Raw genomic sequence first — 21,487 nt, 5'->3', positions numbered from 1 at the left:
AGCGTTGCTGCTTTGATACTTTTGAAGGGAAGTGTATGTATGTATGTATGTATGTATGTATGTATGTATGTGTGTGTGTGTGTGTGTGTAATAGTAGTAGTAGTAGCAGTAGTAATAGTAGTCATGAGAATACCACATCTAAGAAAAAATACATACTTTGCTTAATTTATTTAAAACAATAGTGTAATGTGTACTTTAAGCTTACAATTAATTTGCTGTTGTCTGCAGTTATTTATAAACTATAATGTCTGCTGATAAGTGCTGAAGAGCAAAACAACTGGTGATATGAAAATTAGCAGGAAGCAAAAGAGGAACTGGTAAAAAAAAAAGTCCTGTGAAAGGGTGGGGTTTAGTCAACTGTTGTGCACATAGACACACTCTGAATAGAAGGAATAGAGAAGTTAGACATTTGTGCCACCAACAAGATTGTCTCTACAACGTTTTCACAGGATATTTTAGAGAAAAACATAAGGTAGGCATTCTAGGCTTCTATAAATGTAGAAAATATGATTTAGTTTGGACAATCGTAAACATCTTAAAAAAAATTTGGGTTTCTTACGCAAATGATTTCTTTTGCAATTGATTACTGGGCGGAAACACAATACAAATTATCCAGTCTGATATATTTGCTGTAATATTTTCATAAACTAATTCCTTACAGCTTAAACCTCTTTTGTATGCTGGAACAGAATACTCAAAATAAGAGCCTCCCTCCACCTCCAATTTATTTATTTTTGTGTTTATTATACCTGTCTGATTACAAACAAACATGAAGCTTTTATATTATATTTACTGTCCATGTTGAGCTTAAGATGCTACGTTTTATGTTCAGGCAACATTCAAGGCAACAGTACTTCAATCCAACTAACCATTAATTACTTTATTTAATGTTCCTAATACAGGTTTATATTCTTCTTGACTGCATCAAAAAAATCTAAATGTAACTTTCTGTAACTTAATTGCAAGCTTAAAGTCCATATTACACTCTTATTTTTCTTGCTAGCTTGTGAAAGGATACACAAAGAAAAACTTAAAATGTGCACATTCTTATTTGTAAGATTTAGTTAAACTGTTTGTTGGAAACTATACTTATTATGTAGTAAATGTAAGTCTACCATTTGACTTTCCTGACCATTTTCATGATAAAAGTTTTATTGTGTTAAAATGGCCAACATGAGCAGTTTCCCCTACCCTCTATTTAAGCAGCTAGAGTTGACACAGTTGAATTGTCAAGTTGGTTCAGTATTTCTTTCTCACTTTAACTTAAGAATATGCGAAATGTTCCATATAAAAAACTGTGGTGATTGTAGTGCGGTAGTAGCAATGGGAAAATAAAGTAAAGGTTATAGTTCATTGCTCTAAATCCATGTGTGGAACACAATTAATGCTTTAATTAATTAAAGTAAGTAAACTAGTCTGGCATGCACAGTTACCTATAGAATAAGTAAAAAATTGTAGTTACACTCCACTAACCACTATTAAAATGCATAATTGTTGACATTACTTAGCAGGATAACATTGCGGAAATGTTTACACCTGCTAGCAGCAGAAAAAAAAATCAATTATTTAAAAATTTTACTTAAATGTCATAATTTCCATTTGTCATAATTTCCATCTGTTATCTTTACACTTACATTCTTATTATATATTATTGTGTAATGCTGCTTTGCAACAATGTCAATTGTTAAATGAGCTATACAAATAAAAATTGAATTGAATTGAATTATTATTTTACATGAAATTTCAAGCAACTTTTCCTAGGCCTTTTCACACATAAACATTGTTGATATATCAGCTTTGTCTTCATTAAGAACATGTGTAGTACTCTGTACATATTTGACTAATAATACTTATAGTTTTCAACCTAGAAACCCAGTGTAAGGGTCTACACTGGGTTTCAAAGACTTAAAAGCACTTTTGTAAGTCGCTATGAATAAGAGTGTCTGCCAAATAACTAAATGTAAAAGTAAATGCTTGTCATAAAATAATTACTTGTGATTAACAACTAAATTCCGCTCTCGTGACCTGAATACAGGATAAAGCAGATGATGAGTGAGTGAGGGAGTAAATTCCACTCAATATACTGCTATTTTTAGCCCTTTTAATCTATATGTTAAACCAGGACAAAACATTTAACAAAGTCAGAAAATGCTATATAAAAGTAGTATTTGAAACAAATACAGCCACCTTTGCCTGTCATATTCATAGACAATGTCAGTGCTGCTTTAAACTTTAAAAGAACACTGTTTATTTCCTTGGGTACATAGAATAAGATTTACATATGAATAGCAATCTGTTTTACCTCTTTTAACAGTGATCGGTTTTGTGGTGTAAAAAAGTTTATGAATATTTATCATGTATACATTATTGCACAGTGGTATATTTTTTCTCTGCATATTTAAGCTTGTTAGGAAGTTGCAGTGTTCCCAGGTGTACTATAATTATCATATTTTTGTCCTCAAATGTCGAATATTTCACATCATAGCTTTTAATGTCATAGTTTAACAGCATACATCTGATTTGGAACAGCTATTTATTTTATATACAGTGGTGTGAAAAACTATTTGCCCCCTTCCTGATTTCTTATTCTTTTGCATGTTTGTCACACTTAAATGTTTCTGATCATCAAACACATTTAACTATTAGTCAAAGATAACACAAGTAAACACAAAATGCAGTTTTTAAATGATGGTTTTTATTATTTAGGGAGAAAAAAAATCCAAACTTACATGGCCCTGTGTGAAAAAGTAATTGCCCCCTGAACCTAATAACTGGTTGGGCCACCCTTAGCAGCAATAACTGCAATCAAGTGTTTGCGATAACTTGCAACGAGTCTTTTACAGCGCTCTGGAGGAATTTTGGCCCACTCATCTTTGCAGAATTGTTGTAATTCAGCTTTATTTGAGGGTTTTCTAGCATGAACCGCCTTTTTAAGGTCATGCCACAACATCTCAATAGGATTCAGGTCAGGACTTTGACTAGGCCACTCCAAAGTCTTCATTTTGTTTTTCTTCAGCCATTCAGAGGTGGATTTGCTGGTGTGTTTTGGGTCATTGTCCTGCTGCAGCACCCAAGATCGCTTCAGCTTGACTTGACGAACAGATGGCCGGACATTCTCCTTCAGGATTTTTTGGTAGACAGTAGAATTCATGGTTCCATCTATCACAGCAAGCCATCCAGGTCCTGAAGCAGCAAAACAACCCCAGACCATCACACTACCACCACCATATTTTACTGTTGGTATGATGTTCTTTTTCTGAAATGCTGTGTTACTTTTACGCCAGATGTAACGGGACACGCACCTTCCAAAAAGTTCAACTTTTGTCTCGTCGGTCCACAAGGTATTTTCCCAAAAGTCTTGGCAATCATTGAGATGTTTTTTAGCAAAATTGAGACGAGCCTTAATGTTCTTTTTGCTTAAGTGGTTTGCGCCTTGGAAATCTGCCATGCAGGCCGTTTTTGCCCAGTCTCTTTCTTATGGTGGAGTCGTGAACACTGACCTTAATTGAGGCAAGTGAGGCCTGCAGTTCTTTAGATGTTGTCCTGGGGTCTTTTGTGGCCTCTCGGATGAGTTGTCTCTGCGCTCTCGGGGTAATTTTGGTCGGCCGGCCACTCCTGGGAAGGTTCACCACTGTTCCATGTTTTTGCCATTTGTGGATAATGGCTCTCACTGTGGTTCGCTGGAGTCCCAAAGCTTTAGAAATGGCTTTATAACCTTTACCAGACTGATAGATCTCAATTACTTTTGTTCTCATTTTTTTCTGAATTTCTTTGGATCTTGGCATAATGTCTAGCTTTTGAGGTGCTTTTGGTCTACTTCTCTGTGTCAGGTAGCTCCTATTTAAGTGATTTCTTGATTGAAACAGGTGTGGCAGTAATCAGGCCTGGGGGTGACTACAGAAATTGAACCCCGGTGTGATAAACCACAGTTAAGTTATTTTTCAACAAGGGGGGCAATCACTTTTTCACACAGGGCCATGTAGATTTTTTTTTTTTTTTCTCCCTTAATAACGTAAACCTTCATTTAAAAACTGCATTTTGTGTTCAATTATGTTATCTTTGACTAATAGTTAACGGTTTTTGATGAGCAGAAACATTTAAGTGTGACAAACATGCAAAAGAATAAGAAATCAGGAAGGGGGCAAATAGTTTTTCACACCACTGTATAACACATGTCACAGAATTAAGACCCTGGATCTGTGGTAAATAAACCAATCAACATCTCCTCTGAGATCTTGTGAGACAGCTGCTGTCACCTTGGAGGAGGAGGTTGAATTAATGGTTCATGTCATGTGTAGCCTTTGTGTCATATGTCTGATTGTTTGTGGATGTCATTCAGCATTTTGAATGTGCTTTTTACAACTCTGCTCACTGGTAGGTAACATGCAGTAACATTTTAGAGTAATCAAGGCTACTTGTAGTATGTTGTGAAGAGATGGTAAATGGGGTACAAAATGAATATAAAAATTTTAAAAAGTTAAGGTGGTGTTGAAAAAAATCACTAACAAAAAGAAGCATGAATTAGAGGCAGTAGGATCTTGTTTGGTAATCAACATTCTGAGAAACAGGTTTTTTAAACAAATGGTGTTGATAACATAAATGTGAAAGTCTAGTAGAGAAAACTGAGAAGCGTTGACATTAATGAAACAAATTGTGCCTAGCATTGTTAGTGTCTTTTATTACTTTAGTAGTTTATCTAGCTACATACAGAAAATACTTAATACACACATCCCTAGCGGACCAAACATGGCTATCCTGAGCAGGAAGCATGAGGCCTCCATGCGAACTTCAACCTGAATGCACAAGGATATATCAGAAAGGTCCAGAAAGCAGAAGGGTATGGGATCCCTGTGCCATGTGCAACTGGACTAAGAGACAGAGAGAGAATATATAAATAGGATATAATATAGGATTATTTTTATTAGGTGCTATAAAAAATAAGATACATTTATCTAGCACCACTTAGAATGTTAATATAGTTCAAGACGCTCTCCTTCCATGCTGTTTGGAATAAGTTAGTTTGGTGCCATTTACATGTTACTTGTTTTCGAATGGAGGTGTGTGTGGTGATTATAGCAGAGTGCTATTTTTTTCTTTTATCTTTTTCTGTAATTATTTTTTTGAATGTGGAGCTACATTATCTTATGGAGCTACATTATCTAGTGTATATGAAGAATAAAGTTCTGTGCAGTAGTTGATATGAATGTACATTCATTGTACGTACATTATTACTAAAATTTACTTTAAATGAAATGATATAATGATAAGATAACTGTGGAAACGATGAATTAAATGGCTGTCTAAATGTCACTATATTTTCTATATTAATTACAAGTTTAGTGTAAATTCTAAAGTATGACCAGTGTTATAAGTGGGTGGTGCTATGCACTCATTTTTCTCTACTAATAAATATTAAAGTCTCCAGTAGTTAAAGCTTTGTCTACAAATTATGTTTAGTGGAATCAAATGGGCAGACTTATTATTTATTGCTATGTTATGTTATGCTATGCTATGCTATTTTATGTTATGTTACATCAAATGCATTGAATTTGTGTCAATGTTATTTGTATAATGTTTACATTATTATCATAGTTAGACATGACTGATTATTTAACTTTATCCAGAAGGACTAGTTTTAAAATGCTACTGATTTGGTTAATCCACAGTTCTGTTAAAAACATTTTATCTACCTCCCAATGAGTAGTATTTCATTAGCAATACATGCTTTAGATGTAAATGATCTAATATGTAACAGTCATAGCTTAAGATTAGAGATGCTCGATGTATATGCAATATAATGGAAGCTGAGTGATGACTCAGTGCAGCTATCAGATGATTGGGTTAGCCTGTTAGTCTGCTCCCAGGCCTGGACTCTGGATTGTCACTGATTAACTAGGCCTGCACCTGTGACACTATAAACTATATTGGAAGAAAGCAGCACCTTCCAGAGTGTACTGGACACTGTCCTGCCATAACAGGACACCTTTGTCCTCAATAGAACTCCAAATATCTTCAAAGCCCACATTGTTTACTGAGCACAGACTGGATATCTATCAGTTCAGCGATCATATTTTTGTTAATTTAAACAACTCTAAAAATTTACTCCAGCATGGACAACTACCTTAAAAAATTATGCTGGCCTACCACACTAAGATTACCTGCTTTTTTGTTATTGCTTGTACAACTAATGAGCTCAGTTGGCATGCAGCATGTCAGGGTGCATGGCTGCTAAACATGACACTGCTTGGCATTAGATGATGGACTTTCACCCCTCATCAATAAAGGAGTTAAGGAGCAAATAGTCAGAAGTCAGAAAAAAACGAGTGTAGAACTGGGCTAGAAATGGCATGTTGTGAGAGCCATGTTGTGTACATCATGGACTTTTATCGATGAAGAGTGTTCATCGCCACTTAGCAGCCAGCCAAGGGTCAGCCCCCAAGGGACTATGCTAGTTACCCAAGCACTTTCGCTTTTACTTACAGCCAGTCATTGTGATTTAGCTGCTGTAAAGAAATCAGACATTGCTTTAACGTCAAGGTCCCCAGTCGAGACTGCCAAGGTGTATGGGGTTCTAAATGGTTTTGGTTTAACTCATCATTCTCAGTACAGTTAAAATCTCCTTCTAAGAATAAAAGATCTTCAGGGCCAAACTGGCTTAAACCACACTGGTTTCATTTAAGACCTGAACCCTCTCAATTTGGTGCATAAACATTTATAAATATCAGACTGGTGAACAGCTCATATATGGCTCTGACTACCATTAATCTGCCCTGTACTATTTCTTCCAAAACATATGATTCTGGTAGGAAGATTTTGGAGAGTGGGATAGCCACTTCTCCACTGGATTTCCTAATAGAATGGCTTAAAATACCCCCCCTTTCCATTCAGTTTCATTTGAAATATCACTGTGCACTTCTTGGGTAAAACTCACATTTATGTTTTTTAACTTTAATAATTCAAACATGTAAGTATAAACATATAACCTTTTTCTTATATCTTTAGCACTATTTATGTTGAGTGAGAGATCTTAAACTCAGTCATACTGTGAAAAAAAGTATACTTAATAACCTATTTAGGAAATTCACACTGTATTTGTGCCATCATATTTATTTTCTGTTATTTTGTGTACTATGGATGTTTTGTCTTGTTTTTTAGTTTATCTGTATTTTCTTCTTGGGAAGTAAGACAACCAGCCATTTTATGTCAACAAACCTGAGTAAACTTAGAACAAATTTGCCGAAAATAACATCTAAACATAGGAAGTTCACAATAAGACTCTATGCCTGTGACTCCCCCAAATCTGCTTCTTTTCCCAATGGAACTATTCACAAATAGTTTGACTTAAACACTGATACTTAAACACTGAGACTGTACTGGAGTTCTGTTATAAGCTATAAAATGGGGGGCTTTGTAACTGAATATTTAATGGCACAGTGCCCAGAAGAGTTGCTTCTGCATCAAAATTCTGGAAAAAGTTTGGAAGACCATTAGTCTCTTTTCAATAATGCTATATGCATATGCATATGCTTTTTGTACTGCTGTTCAAATGTTTATTGATCACTCGGATCATCAATAGCAGACTGTGTAGTTGCAAACATACTGGGATATCGAATCCTGGAAAGATTGGTAACAGGTTTGAATGTTCTCTATTTACACTTGCTGAACACTAAACTAATACTGTGTGAAGACTTCCATTTGCTTTCAAAACATTATTTATTGATATTATTGGGCCCAAAGTGTGCCAAGGAAACATTCATGACATCACACCACTGTGTGCACTTTAAAACTTTTACCCTAGACTTTTGACACAAGGCGGGATGGGGCCATGGATTCATGCGGTTTGTGCCAAAGTGTGACTATACCTGTTGTGCAGTTTTCATATGTGCCCACTGCAGCCTCAGCTTTCTGTTCTTTACAGAGTATTAAAACTTGATCTCGGTTCCACATGTTGTACATTCTTAGGTGCTGTTTCACTTAAGTGGTTAGACAAAAATATATTGGACCGCTAATACACCACAATAAGGGCTGCATATTACTCCATTCCCAGAGCAGCTTTGGGACTACTGTGTGGGCTCATCATCTTTTGACCTACAGGCAAAAACTTTAATCTGCTAAGCCTGTAGTAAAGACTGTAAAGCAATGGAAGCAGAAGCAGAGCGAGGAATACAAGCCTGTTTTGACTGCACTAATTGAAGTGTTTTTGAAGCTGCTGCCACCAGTCTGAATCAGTTCACAGATTTTGTAATCATATATCAGTTTCTGTGGATATGTGAATCCCTACCAGGACTTATTTAACATACAAGAACAACAAACCATGGTTCACAGAAAAACGTCAGGCCAAACTGTATGCTGAGCGGGGACAGCATCGATTACACCCAGGCCAAGAACATACTAACAAAGGAGATCATAATGGTTAAGAGGAGCTGCTCTGTAAACCCTGAACCCCAACTTTCGATCTGTTCTTTAAGAAACAGTAGAGAAGGAAAGCTCCAGGCCCAGATGGCATTACACCAGCCTGTCTAAAATCCTGTACTGACCAGCTGGCCCCATCTTCACATGAATCTTCAACTAATAACTGGAGCTGTGTGAAGTCTCTTGCTGCTTCAAATTATCTGCAGTCATCCCCATACCTAAGAAACCCCAATACACAGGACTTAATGACTACAGACCTGTTGCCCCAATGTCTGTGCTGATGCAATTGTTTGAAAGACTGGTGTTGGCTTATCTGAAGACATCAATTGACCCCCTGCATCAGGCTGTCAGGATGTTGAACTCTCATGAGTTCTCCCACCTCCCCTGAACTCTAAAAATCTAAAACTTTCCCACACGTTTTTCATTGCACATAAGACACTTTATACTCTCTCTGTAGAACTCTGCACAAATGGACTTGTTTACAAACAGAACATGCAAAAACACTGTTTGCACTATAACACTTTACGGTCTTTTTTGCACTACTGCCGCTAACTGCTACTGTATGTGTTGATCATCTCCCACTGTGCTACAAGAATGTTAACAGAGATGACACCATTGAGTAGAGACAAAAGATGTAGAAATTCCACTATTTGAAACACTGAGCACAGATGTCCCTTCATTTGTACATTACCCTAGTGAAATAAGCACCTATCTACTGATACCTGTTGCTGGTGCTGTGGAGATTACACACTATGAAAATTAAACATTGGATATTTTTAGAAACAAAAATTAATACATCATGATACTCTCTACTGACATGTGTACACTGTAACTTGTAAATAGATTATTTGATTATTTTACAAGATACAGGGAATATATTATTGTGCAGTTTTACTACAGATTACTAACATGTATACGATAATAGTAGATATTTATTGATTACACTCACTCATCGTCTACACATCCACACACTACGAACAATTTGGGAACACCAGTTAGCCTAATCTTTGGACCTTGGAAGAAAACCAGAGTACCAGGAGGAAACCCACCAAGCACAGGGAGAACATGCAAACTCCATGCACACACAGATAGGCCTTTCTGCCGCTCTATTTATTGATTACATTTAATTTCAAATTATTATGTCTTATTAATATCCATTGTAATAATGATAATAAATATTTAAATCCATGGCCTAGGGCATGGGTGGTAAAATTGAAAAATTACATCAAGGCAGGGCATGTGCTGGCTATAGCAAAAAGCTTCATTATAATTTGGGAATATTTTCCTTTATGAACAATGTTTTATGATTCTATGCGTATTCTTTGTTGTATTAATTGTGTTTTATGAGTATTCACAGTATTTTGTCACAGAAGGTGTGAGTACATAAATGGAAAAGCACAAGGGGAACGAGATGCATTTGTGTGTGTGTATGTGTGCATGCTGGTTTTCCTGTAGCTAGTCTCAATATATTTTTATTGAATACAATCTTTTGTTTAAAACATGTGTTTTTGTTTAAGATAACATCGAAGCTGATAAACAATGTCAGATCACATGCTGGAGGAGGTATTCATAAAACGCTCTCAGCAAAAGAAGAAAACTTCACCCTTAAACTTCAAAGAAAGATTGTTTGTACTTACACAGGAAAAGATTGCATACTATGACTACGAAAAGGGGGTAAGAATTTAATTTTAATATTTTGATTATTAACTAGAATCATTTTTATTTATTAAAGGAAGCTATGTATTTTTCTTAAATGATTAATCCCCAGAGCAATCTTTGATTTATTGCTTTATTACTAACTTTACTTAATCCTTCTGTACACAGAAAAAAAAAGCATTAAAAGGATTTGTTGACATTGACAAGATTAAATGTGTTGAGATTGTGGCACCAGAAGAAAATGCTCCACCTGAACGATTGTTCCCATTTCAGGTGAGGTGATCCACTGGCCTAAAAAAAAAAAAGGTTTTGTGATTGTAGTGATGTGTGTCAATATTATGAACTTATTTTACCCATGCTTATTAAGCCTCACTTACTCACTCGCTTACTCATTATCTATACCACTTAATTCTGTATACAGGGTCACGGAGGGCCTGAGGCCTATCCCAGGAAATTTAGGGACACGAAAATGGGTACAGGACAGGGTGCCAATCCATCACAGGGCCCACACTCAGTTACACACTACGGGCTATTTTGAAATGCCAATTAGCCTAATTTGTATGTCTTTGGACTGTGGGTGGAAACCAAGTACCCAAAGGTGGAAAGAGTAATAAAATGTTGTACTTAAGTAAAAGTACTGTTCCTTTAATTAACTTTTACTGAAGTACAAGTAAAGTTACCCTTATAAAAATCTACTCAAGTAAAAGTAAAAAAAAAAATCAAAGTGGTGGCTTAAATACGACCAGGGGTTTGCTTTATAAGAATTTGTTGGCATTTCACTTTCAGCTGTGTCTGCATCACTGGCATCCGTTTTGTCTGTCTCCATCATTCTTGTGAATTTAGCACGTTTGTTTTCGATGCCCATTAATCAATCAGTGCAGTGCTTTCCGGGGTGCAATTTTTTTCCTTCCCTGTTGTATTATTTTTCATTCATTTATTTTTTACTCAGTAGCGAAAATAATTTAAAATGTAGTGAAGTACAATACCCACGGCTACACCATCAGCCTTTACACCCGGACCCATGACACATAAATTGACAGACAAGCTCTGTGTTAGGCGCACTCCTGTGGCTATGTGCCGTGACAAAGGCCCTAAAGCCTCTCTTAAACAGATCACGTTAACAAAGACTCAAACAGACAAACACTACAACACTCGAACATATGACCAAAGCCCCTTGAGGTAAACTTAAACCTGGTATGCGTCTACGAGCGGACCTCACGCACACACGCTCCTATGAGCGGCTTACATACACGCTCCCACAAGCGAACCTCACGCACACGCTCCCACAAGCAAACCTCACGCACACGCTCCCACGAGCGAACCTCACGCAAACACGCTCCGACAAGCGAACCTCACGCACACACGCTCCCATGAGTGAGTTACACATACCCATGCAATCGTAGAGCATACCAAGGCCTACAGCTTTGGTCAAACACAGGGGGATACACACTAAAGACCTTAACAGAAGTGACATGAAACAAAAGAACAATAATCACATGCTACATACTCACACATAATGGTATAACCAAAGATAAACTTAATCCCTTAAACACAGAAAACAAACCCTCTGACCTAGTACTAACATAACTTAATTTTCAAACAAAACAAAAGCCCACTAGACAATAACAATGCTCGGCCCAGTTGCCCAGAAATAAAAGCTTTTTATAATGTCTCTAATTGGCTGCCTCGGCGCAGGTGAGCTCCTTCCTCACCTGACCGAGGTGCCTTCTGGGAAACTGGGTCTTCCAACAAACTACAAACAAAAAGAAATGACAACCACAGTGCCCTCTAGGGGCAGTCCCTTACAATATACAGTGGAACCTCGGATTACGAGGAACGTGGTTTACGAGTGTTTTGCAAGACGAGCAACAATTTTTAATAATTTTTTACTTGGAAAACGAGCATTGTCTTTGTTAACGAGCACCGAGTATCATGTTTCACGCATGCGCTTCTTGTTTTAACAACGAGCGTTACGTCATCACAAGTGAGCCAACGGTTTTTCTCTCTCTTGCAGCAGAATTGTAGGTAATCGTCTCTCCTGCTGGGTGAATACACACGCGCTGTGTGTGTGTGTGTGTGTGTGTAAGATGTGCGTGTGCGCGCGCACACACACACACACACACATTAACGGAGAGACCGTTTTTAAAACCGTTTAAAAATTAGCAAGGAACATCGCTAGTCACACTCGCGTGAGTGCATACTAACGGGATTACTACTGTAAAGTAAAACAACAACAACAACAACAAAAATTAAACAGAGGTCCGTTCTTCGTACGTCGCTTGACACATCCGAGATGAACTGACACATCTAAGATGAGATCATCGTGCTAATTACGATCTGGTTAAGTCGGTTCTTCGAGCACACCTGTTGTTGATGATTAGTATAGCTGGATTGAGTTGTCTAGGATTATTGCGGGTTCGTGCGTTGGTTTAAAAGGCGATATGCATCGACAATAGAAACACTGATCACAAGCCCTCTGATTGGTTGATGAAATAGAAAAAGAGCGGCTCAATTTTTTTTGTAACGTGTCATAACGTGTTATGCGCTGAAATGCCCCACTGCCATGGATTGCCCCCCTACGTAATCGCTATCAAATATTATATTAGAACATAAATTCATAGGTTTATGGTTTTCAAATTACAAATTACATGAGACAATAAAATAAAATAAGCAATATGAAAATAAATATGTTGTACATGAAAAAAATAGAAATATTATGTATACTTTTATATTGTTTATTTTATAATAAAATTTGTTTCGTCCAATTTATCATTATAAAATATTTATTTTTAATATATAATATTATATATAGCATATTTTTATGACAAACCCCTGAAAAATAAATGTGTTACAAAATAAACATTATACACGAATTTGTATTAATGGTCTTGACGGCTGTCTCGTGCCTAGGGTTTATTATAATAGTAATATCATATTTGATAACAATAAACCTATGAATTTATGTTCATATATAATATTTGATAGCGATTATGTGTGTGTGTGTTGTCCATGGCAGGGGGCATATACTTTTCTTTTTCCACGTGAGTCAGTCGTGCTCTTTAACCAATCAGATGTGACCTCGCCATTTCAACCAATCATAACCCGGCAGGAGCGCAGGCTAAATCCTGTTTACATGAAATAAACCTGAGGTCCGTTCTTCGTACGTCGCTTGACACATCCGAGATGAATTGACGCATCTAAGATGAGATCATCGTGCTAATTACGATCCGGCTAAGTCGGTTCTTCGAGCTCACCTGTTGTTGATGATTAGTAGAGCTGGACTGAGTTGTCTAGGATTATTGCGCGCTCGTGCGTTGGTTTAAAAGGCGATATGCATCGACAGTAGAAACACTGATCACAAGCCCTCCGATTGGTTGACGAAATGGAAAAAGACCGGCTCAACTTTTTTTTGTAACACGTGTTATGCGCTGAAATGCCCCCCTGCCATGGATTGCCCCCCCTACATAATCGCTATCAAATATTATATTAGAACATAAATTTATAGGTTAATGGTTTGCAAATTACAAATTACATGAGACAATAAAATAAAATAAGCAATATGAAAATAAATATGTTGTATATGAAAAAATAGAAATATTATGTATACTTTTATATTGTTTATTTTATAATAAAATTAGTTTCGTCCAATTTATCATTATAAAATATTAATTTTTAATATATATAAATATTTATTAGCATATTTTTATGACAAACCCCTGAAAAAGAAATGTTACAAAATAAACATTATACAAGAATTTGTATTAATGGTCTTGTCGGCTGTCTCGTGCCTAGGGTTTATTATAATAGTAATATCATATTTGATAATAATAAACCTATGAATTTATGTTCATATATAATATTTGATAGGGATTATGTGTGTGTGTGTGTGTGTGTGTGTGTGTGTGTGTGTGTGTGTGTGTGGGTGGGTGGGTGGGGGAGTCCATGGCAGGGGGCATATACTTTTCTTTTTCCACGTGAGTCGGTCATGCTCTTTAACCAATCAGATGTGACCTCGCCATTTCAACCAATCATAACCTGCCAGGAGCGCAGGCTAAATCCTGTTTACATGAAATAAACCTGCTCCCGAGCAGGTTCAAGCTTGCGGATATGTTGCTATGACAACAAATGCTAGAAGCGCATCGAAGAACGAAACAATCCAAGATCAGGACAAATCCACAACAATCAAATCCAGCTAACTGAGTTAGCGACGTACGAAGAACAGACCCCTGTTTAATTTGTTTTTTGTTGCTGTTTTACTTACAGCAGTGATCCTGTTAGTATGCGCTCACGTGAGTGTGACTAGGAATGTTCCTTGCTAATTTTTAAATGGTTTTAAAAATGGTCTATCCGTTAATGTGTGTGTGTGTGTGTGCGCGCGCGCACATTTTACACACATACACTCTGCATGCACAAACGAAAACCCTTATTTGTCGGGGTTTAATTTTAATTTTTTTTAAGGTAAAGTACAGGTTAATTTGTTTTATTTTTACTTTATATTTTGTATTAATTATATTTATGTATTTATTTTTTGGGCTGTAGAACGAATAATTTAAGTTTCCATTATTTCCTATCGGAAAATTTAATTTGGTTTACGAGTGTTTTGGAATACGAGCCCACTTCCGGAACGAATTAAGCTCGTAATCCGAGGTTCCACTGTATATATATATATATATATATATATATATATATATATATATATATATTCCTGTTACCTTCTTGGTACGCTGATGCTTGGTTGTGACATTTCGCTCGAATCTTGAGTCTCTATCACAGACATCTTTGTCTACTTATCACAACCTTATCAACAGAACATGCTATTTTATTCAAACGTCCTTGCTGGAGTGTGTGACGCGACGTCATGTGCAGGTGCGATGGATCGTGACAAACCAATAGGGTGTCGGAATGGTATGTTTTACTTCTCATCTAACCACAATTAAATTCGCTCCATCCGGTTGGCGCGATTTATCCGGATTTTTATTATTTTTTTAATGACAAGCTGAAATAAAATAGGAGTAACAAGGCTATTTTTAAAATGTAAGGAGTAGAAAGTACAAATAATTGCGTGAAAATGTAAGGAGTAGAAGTAAAAAGTGGGCTGAAAAATAATTACTCGAGTAAAGTATGACCCAAAATTTCCATTTAAGTAAGGTAACGAAGTATTTATACTTCATTATAACGAAGTATTTATACTTCGTTACTTGACACCTCTGCACAAAGGTATGAACTTTATTTAAGCAACTGTAATGTCTACATTTACAATTACATTTAAGCATTTGGTATACACTTATCCAGAGCGACAAAAGTGCTTTGAATTATCCTTACACTGGGTTAGTAGGTTACTAAAAGTTTACGTACCATCAGTCAAAGACCATTGCAAATGTTATTTTACCTTGTTTTTGGTGTGGGAGAGGCGGATTAACCCAAATATTGAAAAAACAGATACGTCTTAACTGGTTGTTTCAAGATTGACAAAAACTTAACTGTGCGGAAATCTACAGGAAGTTAATTTCACCAAGTGCCAGTACAGAAAAACAGTCTAGATGCATATGTTCCTCGACCTCTGAGAGATGGTGGGACCAGCCGAGCTGTGTTGGAGGATTGACGGAAATAGCGGAGAAGTGGGGTGGCGTGTTAGAACGAGATGTGCAGCTGCATTCTGGATCAGCTGCAGAGGATGAATAGTGGGCAGAGGCAGACCTGCTAGGAGTGAGTTGCAGTAGTCTAGTCTTGAAATAACAATGGACTGAATTCTTTGAATTCTCCTGATCTTATAAAGAATAACATTTTATCTATTGCTGTGCAATAAATTGGATAGCTAAGGAACAGGACAATAAATCTTCCTTGGTTTAGATGACAGCGGACATAGGAGGTTCATGGATGTGGAAAAAGAGGAGATCAGTGTAGTATCAGTGGGAGTCTCTAGTGGAGGAAAATAGGTCTGGGTCTGGGAGGGATGATTGGGTACAGGAAGACACAGAGGAAGTGGAGATAGAGTGAAGGTTTCTGCAGATATTCTTAGAAGGTTTCTAGGCAATACTTAAATGTTTATGTAATAATGAAATTTAATAAAATGTAAATATTTTCTTTGTATATATATATATATATAGTTTAAACTAGAATTGAAATCAGACTGGCTGGCTAAATTAACTGATTAGAGTAGCAAACAGAATATATCAAAAGTTTGATATGTGTTTAATGACATAAAGCAGGGGTTTTATTATTCAAATTCAAATTTTATTTGTCACATACACAAACATACACAGTACGAAATGTAGTGAAATGCATTATACGACTGCCATTGACCCTAGAAGAGAATTAAAGTTTACAAATAAGAAATAAATATGAATAAAAGAAATACGATAGAAATTAAATAAAAAAATTAAATTAAACTAGGAAAAATAGAACTAAAAATAAAAATAGAAATGTGCTAGAAAAAATAGAACTAAAAATAAAAAAATAGAAATATGATGTACAAAAATAGAAATATACTGTACAAATTGAAATATACTGTGCTGTGTGTGCAAATATGCATAGAACAAAGTGTCTTTGTGCAGAGGTTATTAGAGTGTCTTTGTGCACTGGTCCAGGATGTAAACGTAAAACTGTAAAATGTAGTGTAGTTGTGAAGGTAGGTGTGCAAAGTTATTAAAGTGTCTTTGTGCAATGGTCCAGGATGTAAACGTACGACATGTAGTGTATATATGAAGGAAGGTGAGCGTGTAATTGTCCATAGTGTTCATGGATGTAAGAAGATTGATAGATTTGATCAATTATGAAAAAGATGAAAAGATTGTTAGTTCTGCATAGTGGTGTGGTTGTGGTTGAGAGACCTTATCGCCTGCGGGAAGAAGCTCCTCCTCAGTCTCTCTGTGTTGGCCTTCAAGGAGCGGAATCGCTTCCCAGACCGCAACAGAGTAAACAGTCCGTTATTGGGGTGGCTGAGGTCCTTCACGATCTTCCTGGCCTTGGTCAAGCACCGCTTGCTGTAGATTGAGTGCAGGTCAGGGAGCTCGATGCGGATGATGCGCTCAGCTGATCGCACCACCCTCTGTAGAGCTCGTCTGTCCTGCATGGTGCTGTTCCTGAACCAGGTCGTGATATTTCCCGTCAGGATGCTCTCTATGGTGCAGGAGTAGAAATTCCTGAGCACCTTGGAGGGCAGTCTATTAAATGATTGAACTATTCTTTATTAATTTTAAACTTGCTTATAACTTACAAGCAACATACTTTTAATTCACTTTTGTAAGTCGCTCTGGATAAGAGCGTCTGCCAAATGCCTAAATGTAAATGTAATGCAGTCTGAGTCAATATACAGTCAAACCTAGTGTACAAAATGTGACTCTTTGACAATCAGATGTTTAAACCAAAGGAACAATTACTTTAAAGCAATATACAGTACATTCAAGTGTCAGAAAGATTTAAAATACGGTGAAACTTTGAAGTGCCAGTCACTTGGTCCGTGTGTGTTTTGCAAGAAAAGCTAAATTTTTTAAATAAATTTTAACTTGTGACCCTCAAGAATGAGGTCTTGAAACACGAGTAGTACAGATGTGCTTTGTCTGCAGAGCGTCATGTGATCACAACTAAGCTAATGGTTCTTCTCTCTCTCTAGTGCTGTGGGATTGCGGGTAATCTTCTTATACTTAACAACTGTGCGCACATTTACTGTTTACTGTAACATTCTGAGCATGTGTGCACGTGCATGTGTAAAGTTTTTAAAGTTGCACAGTAGAAGAAGCGAGTTGCTCTTTCAGACAGAGAGAGATAGAGAGACATAAAGAGAGAATGAGAAGGTGAGTGTGGGAGCGTTCGCACCTTTAAGATCAGATGCAAGAGGAGATAGCAGCAGGAAAGATTTAACACGTTAATATCAGAAAGAGATACAGTATAAGGAAGAGAGCAAGTAAGAGAGTAAAAATAACTCATTTTTATATAAAATAATTCAAACCGCGTGCGTAAAGCATTTTTTAAAAAGTATGTATCCATGTTACTGTTCTTTAGTACTGCAACAATGGCCCCTGTAAAGTAAAAGGTTAAAAAGGCTATAGCAGTGTTGGAGATGATTCTGTTAAACACCAATGCAATGTCACATTCTTGCAAAATCCACAAAAAGAGGCAAAAGCAAGTGTCATTAGAAAGGTTCCTTAATTAAAAATTCCAGTTTGTCGACAAAGACTCTCTTTCAGACGAGCAGTAATTCTGTTTGTGTGTGTGTGTGTGTGTGTGTGTGTGTGTGTGCAAAAGTCATCCTACACAGTAGCCTCCATCCTCCTCTTTCATCTTACACTAGCCAAGATTCTTTTTTTAATTGTAAAGAGCAGGTTAATTTGTTTTATTTTTACTTTATATTTTTTATTCATTATTTTTATATGATTTTTTTTGGGTTGTGGAACAAATTATCAGTTTTCCTTTTTTTCCTTATGCTTTGATATATATGGGTGTTTTGGATTACAAGCAGGCTTCTGGAACAAATTATGCTAGCAAACCAAGGTTTAACTGTACTTCCAAATCAAAAAAAAAAAAATACTACTGTGTGACTACAAATTGTTGCTTGTGAACCTGAGCAGCTTTAATTTTTAACATTACAAAGCATACAATAGCTTTTGGTCATTTCTGTCTGTCTTCCGCATGCTCTATCACGTTGATTGGCTCTGTTGAGTTACGCTTGTAGCCACGGCCACCTTGAGGGAAAAAGTGCTATATTTGTCCAAAAAGCGCTAGATGTTGTGATGAAATCTGGCACATAATTGCTCACAACTTCACTTCTACTCAACAATTTGATTTCATTTATGGCTTTACACCCTAAAAAATGCTGGGTTAAAAACAACCCAATCTGGGTTGTTTTTAACCCAGCTGCTGGGTAACTATTGGACTAACTAAATGCTGGGTTAATTTAACCCAGCAAAATGGATTAAATATTCAACCCAAATGCTAGGTCATATTTAGATATAATGCTGGGTTAATTCTACCACATAAATTGGTCAAATGTTCTACCCAGATGTTGGTTCATTTTAACTGGAATGTTGAGTTAATTCTACCTCACAAATAGGTTATTATTATTTTCATGTTTTACAGTGAATCTGTAAAAAAAAAAAAAAAAAAACTACCTACGTCTATTAAACCGTTAAATTACTTTGATATACTGGTTTATTACAAAAAAAAACTTAAAAGTTTTGCAAACCATACATATATGCAATAAACAACATCCTATTAAATGTTCATAGAAAAAACGTTTATTTTTCAAAAGCACAAGAGCAGATGATCAACAGCGACATCATTACTATACTATTACTCACAAGGGCAGAATGGAGTAATAACACAAATAGGCTGAGGCAGCTTCTACAGAGCAGGATCTCTTTGTGACATTAGATATCTTTTCTGCAGAACAAAACTATCCAGCCCTGGTTCCGTTTTAACATACAAACACTGTCTATGACTTTTCAAGTAGGCCTCGCTATTTCATAGCAACATTACAAAAAGTCCTATACAGGTGCACACTACTTTAAATAGTTAATGCCAAAAATATAAAATGCCTTGAAGCACACATCAACCGCCCCAAGTAGTGTGCATTGCTCCAGAGCCTGTCCCACCAGAATGAAGAATGCCTGAGAGCAGCGCTGGTGATTATCTCCCAACATTAGGATGTACAGTAGGGGTACGGCCTTGACCCTTCAGCCTGCTTGAGGTATTCCACCATGTTGGTGCCAACCTTAGAAAAAAATGAAAGAAAAAAGTTAAAAATTAGTTGACTAACAAAAAATAAACTGAATAAGACTATTAATTTAATGTGTAATAGGATTTATACTAAATAAAAAATTTACAAAGCTAGGGTACAGGTAACATGAAACAAAAACATGGAGACAGCTACTACCAAAAATAAAATAAGCAAAATAAGCATGGCTCTTGGAATAAAGCTCATATCTATTTATTTTTTAGTCAGACTAGTTGATCCCGTGGTATGTGTTGATTTTAAACTAATTACAGAGGAGATGCATTGTCATAGCTGGTGTCATACTGGCACATTACAGTCACCTAAATATTAATACTTCCATCTAGTAGTTATCTGTACAGCTGACTGATAGTTAATTTAGTCTGAGTCACAAGCAACTTTGGTTAAAGAGGGCTACCTGGTTAGCTTACAAACAGCAGTCATATTTGCATACTACTTGCCAAAGGGGGAAAGGTGTAAAATATTGTTATAACTCTGGAGAAACACGGCAACTTTTGACCGCGGAGTAAATTACTAGCTAGTGAAAAACGGGAGTGTTAGCAGGTGTGTATATTTGTGAGAGGGTCAGTGTTTTGTAACACTCCAGCATTTTATTGTCTCAAACAGTGAGATTAATAAAGTTCTAATGTTAACTAAATGCTAGCGTCATGCTAATACTACAGTTACAGTTTCGTTACCCTGCAAACATTCTACAGAGAAAGATAAAAAGCTCAGACATCTTATCCGTTTCCTTCATACACAGGTGGGGTTCTTTGGCTAACTATAGCAGCTATTGTCAGCTAAATTATCTTACCTCAGACCAGCCTGAAAGTTTGAGTGTAACCTTAACACGGTAACAGTAATAAACTCTGACTGACAGCCGCTGAATCCACCGGTGAACTTTGGTGGAGGGGCCAATCAAACTTCAACCCAGCAGCTGGGTTACACAAAAACTACCCAACTCTTTGTAAATAACCCAGAAAAATGACCCAACAGAGGCAACCCAGCCTTTGGGTAGAAAAAACAACCCAGCGTTTTTTAGAGTGTAGGAAAATGCCCAAGTACTTCTAAAGTTTCACTAAATTCTGTACAGCCATTTTTGCATGATACTGGACACATCTGGCTGGAAGTCAGACAGAAGTTTCAGGTCCTCCAATGTATGAAACAATGATATTATAGATAGTAGGAAGCATACATAAATTCTGGACTTTGAGAAACACTTGACATAAAAAAGTGCATTAAACAATTACAATGTTTTTTAAACATTTATGTACAAACAATATGAACTTTAGGTTCTTTACTCATAAATCTAATAAAATGTTTTCTTTTTATCACAGATAGTCTATGATGAGGGACCACTCTACATATTTGCCAGAACAGATGACATACGAAAGCAATGGATACATAAACTTAAGCATGGTCAGTTACTTCTTCATATGTGGTATAAAAAAAATCAAGCCTTTGCAGATGTGTTAATTTATTATGAGAAGACAATATTTTAATGCCATGTATTATCTTTTTAAGTGGTGCGATTCAACAAAGACCTAATGCAAAAATACCACCCCTGTTTTTGGGAGGACGGAGTGTGGAAATGTTGCCAGCAAGAAGTCAAGCAGGCTGTGGGCTGTAAGGTGCTGGAAATGAGAAATGGAGGTCTGTAAGGAAAAAAGAGAGAGACCAATTTAACCACTAATGGCATTTCCTAACAAC

At 36.5% G+C, this 21,487-nt stretch overlaps 1 protein-coding gene across 1 annotated transcript in view; it reads left to right on the top strand.

Moving 5' to 3' along the window:
* Window positions 1–347: 347 nt before the first annotated feature.
* btk (Bruton agammaglobulinemia tyrosine kinase) overlaps window positions 348–21,487 on the top strand; it is a 47,326-nt gene continuing 26,186 nt past the window's right edge. The window contains exons 1-5 of the mRNA XM_053506245.1: window positions 348–472; window positions 9,930–10,086; window positions 10,237–10,341; window positions 21,115–21,196; window positions 21,302–21,430. Coding sequence (XP_053362220.1) covers window positions 9,952–10,086; window positions 10,237–10,341; window positions 21,115–21,196; window positions 21,302–21,430 — 451 coding nt within the window. The 5' untranslated portion in view covers window positions 348–472; window positions 9,930–9,951. The remainder of the gene's footprint in view (window positions 473–9,929; window positions 10,087–10,236; window positions 10,342–21,114; window positions 21,197–21,301; window positions 21,431–21,487) is intronic.

Source organism: Clarias gariepinus, chromosome 10 (assembly GCF_024256425.1).
Source record: "Clarias gariepinus isolate MV-2021 ecotype Netherlands chromosome 10, CGAR_prim_01v2, whole genome shotgun sequence".
Lineage (NCBI taxonomy): Eukaryota > Metazoa > Chordata > Actinopteri > Siluriformes > Clariidae > Clarias > Clarias gariepinus.
The sequence above is the reverse complement of the archived record's forward strand: the minus strand, read 5'-3'. Positions and strand labels throughout refer to the sequence as shown.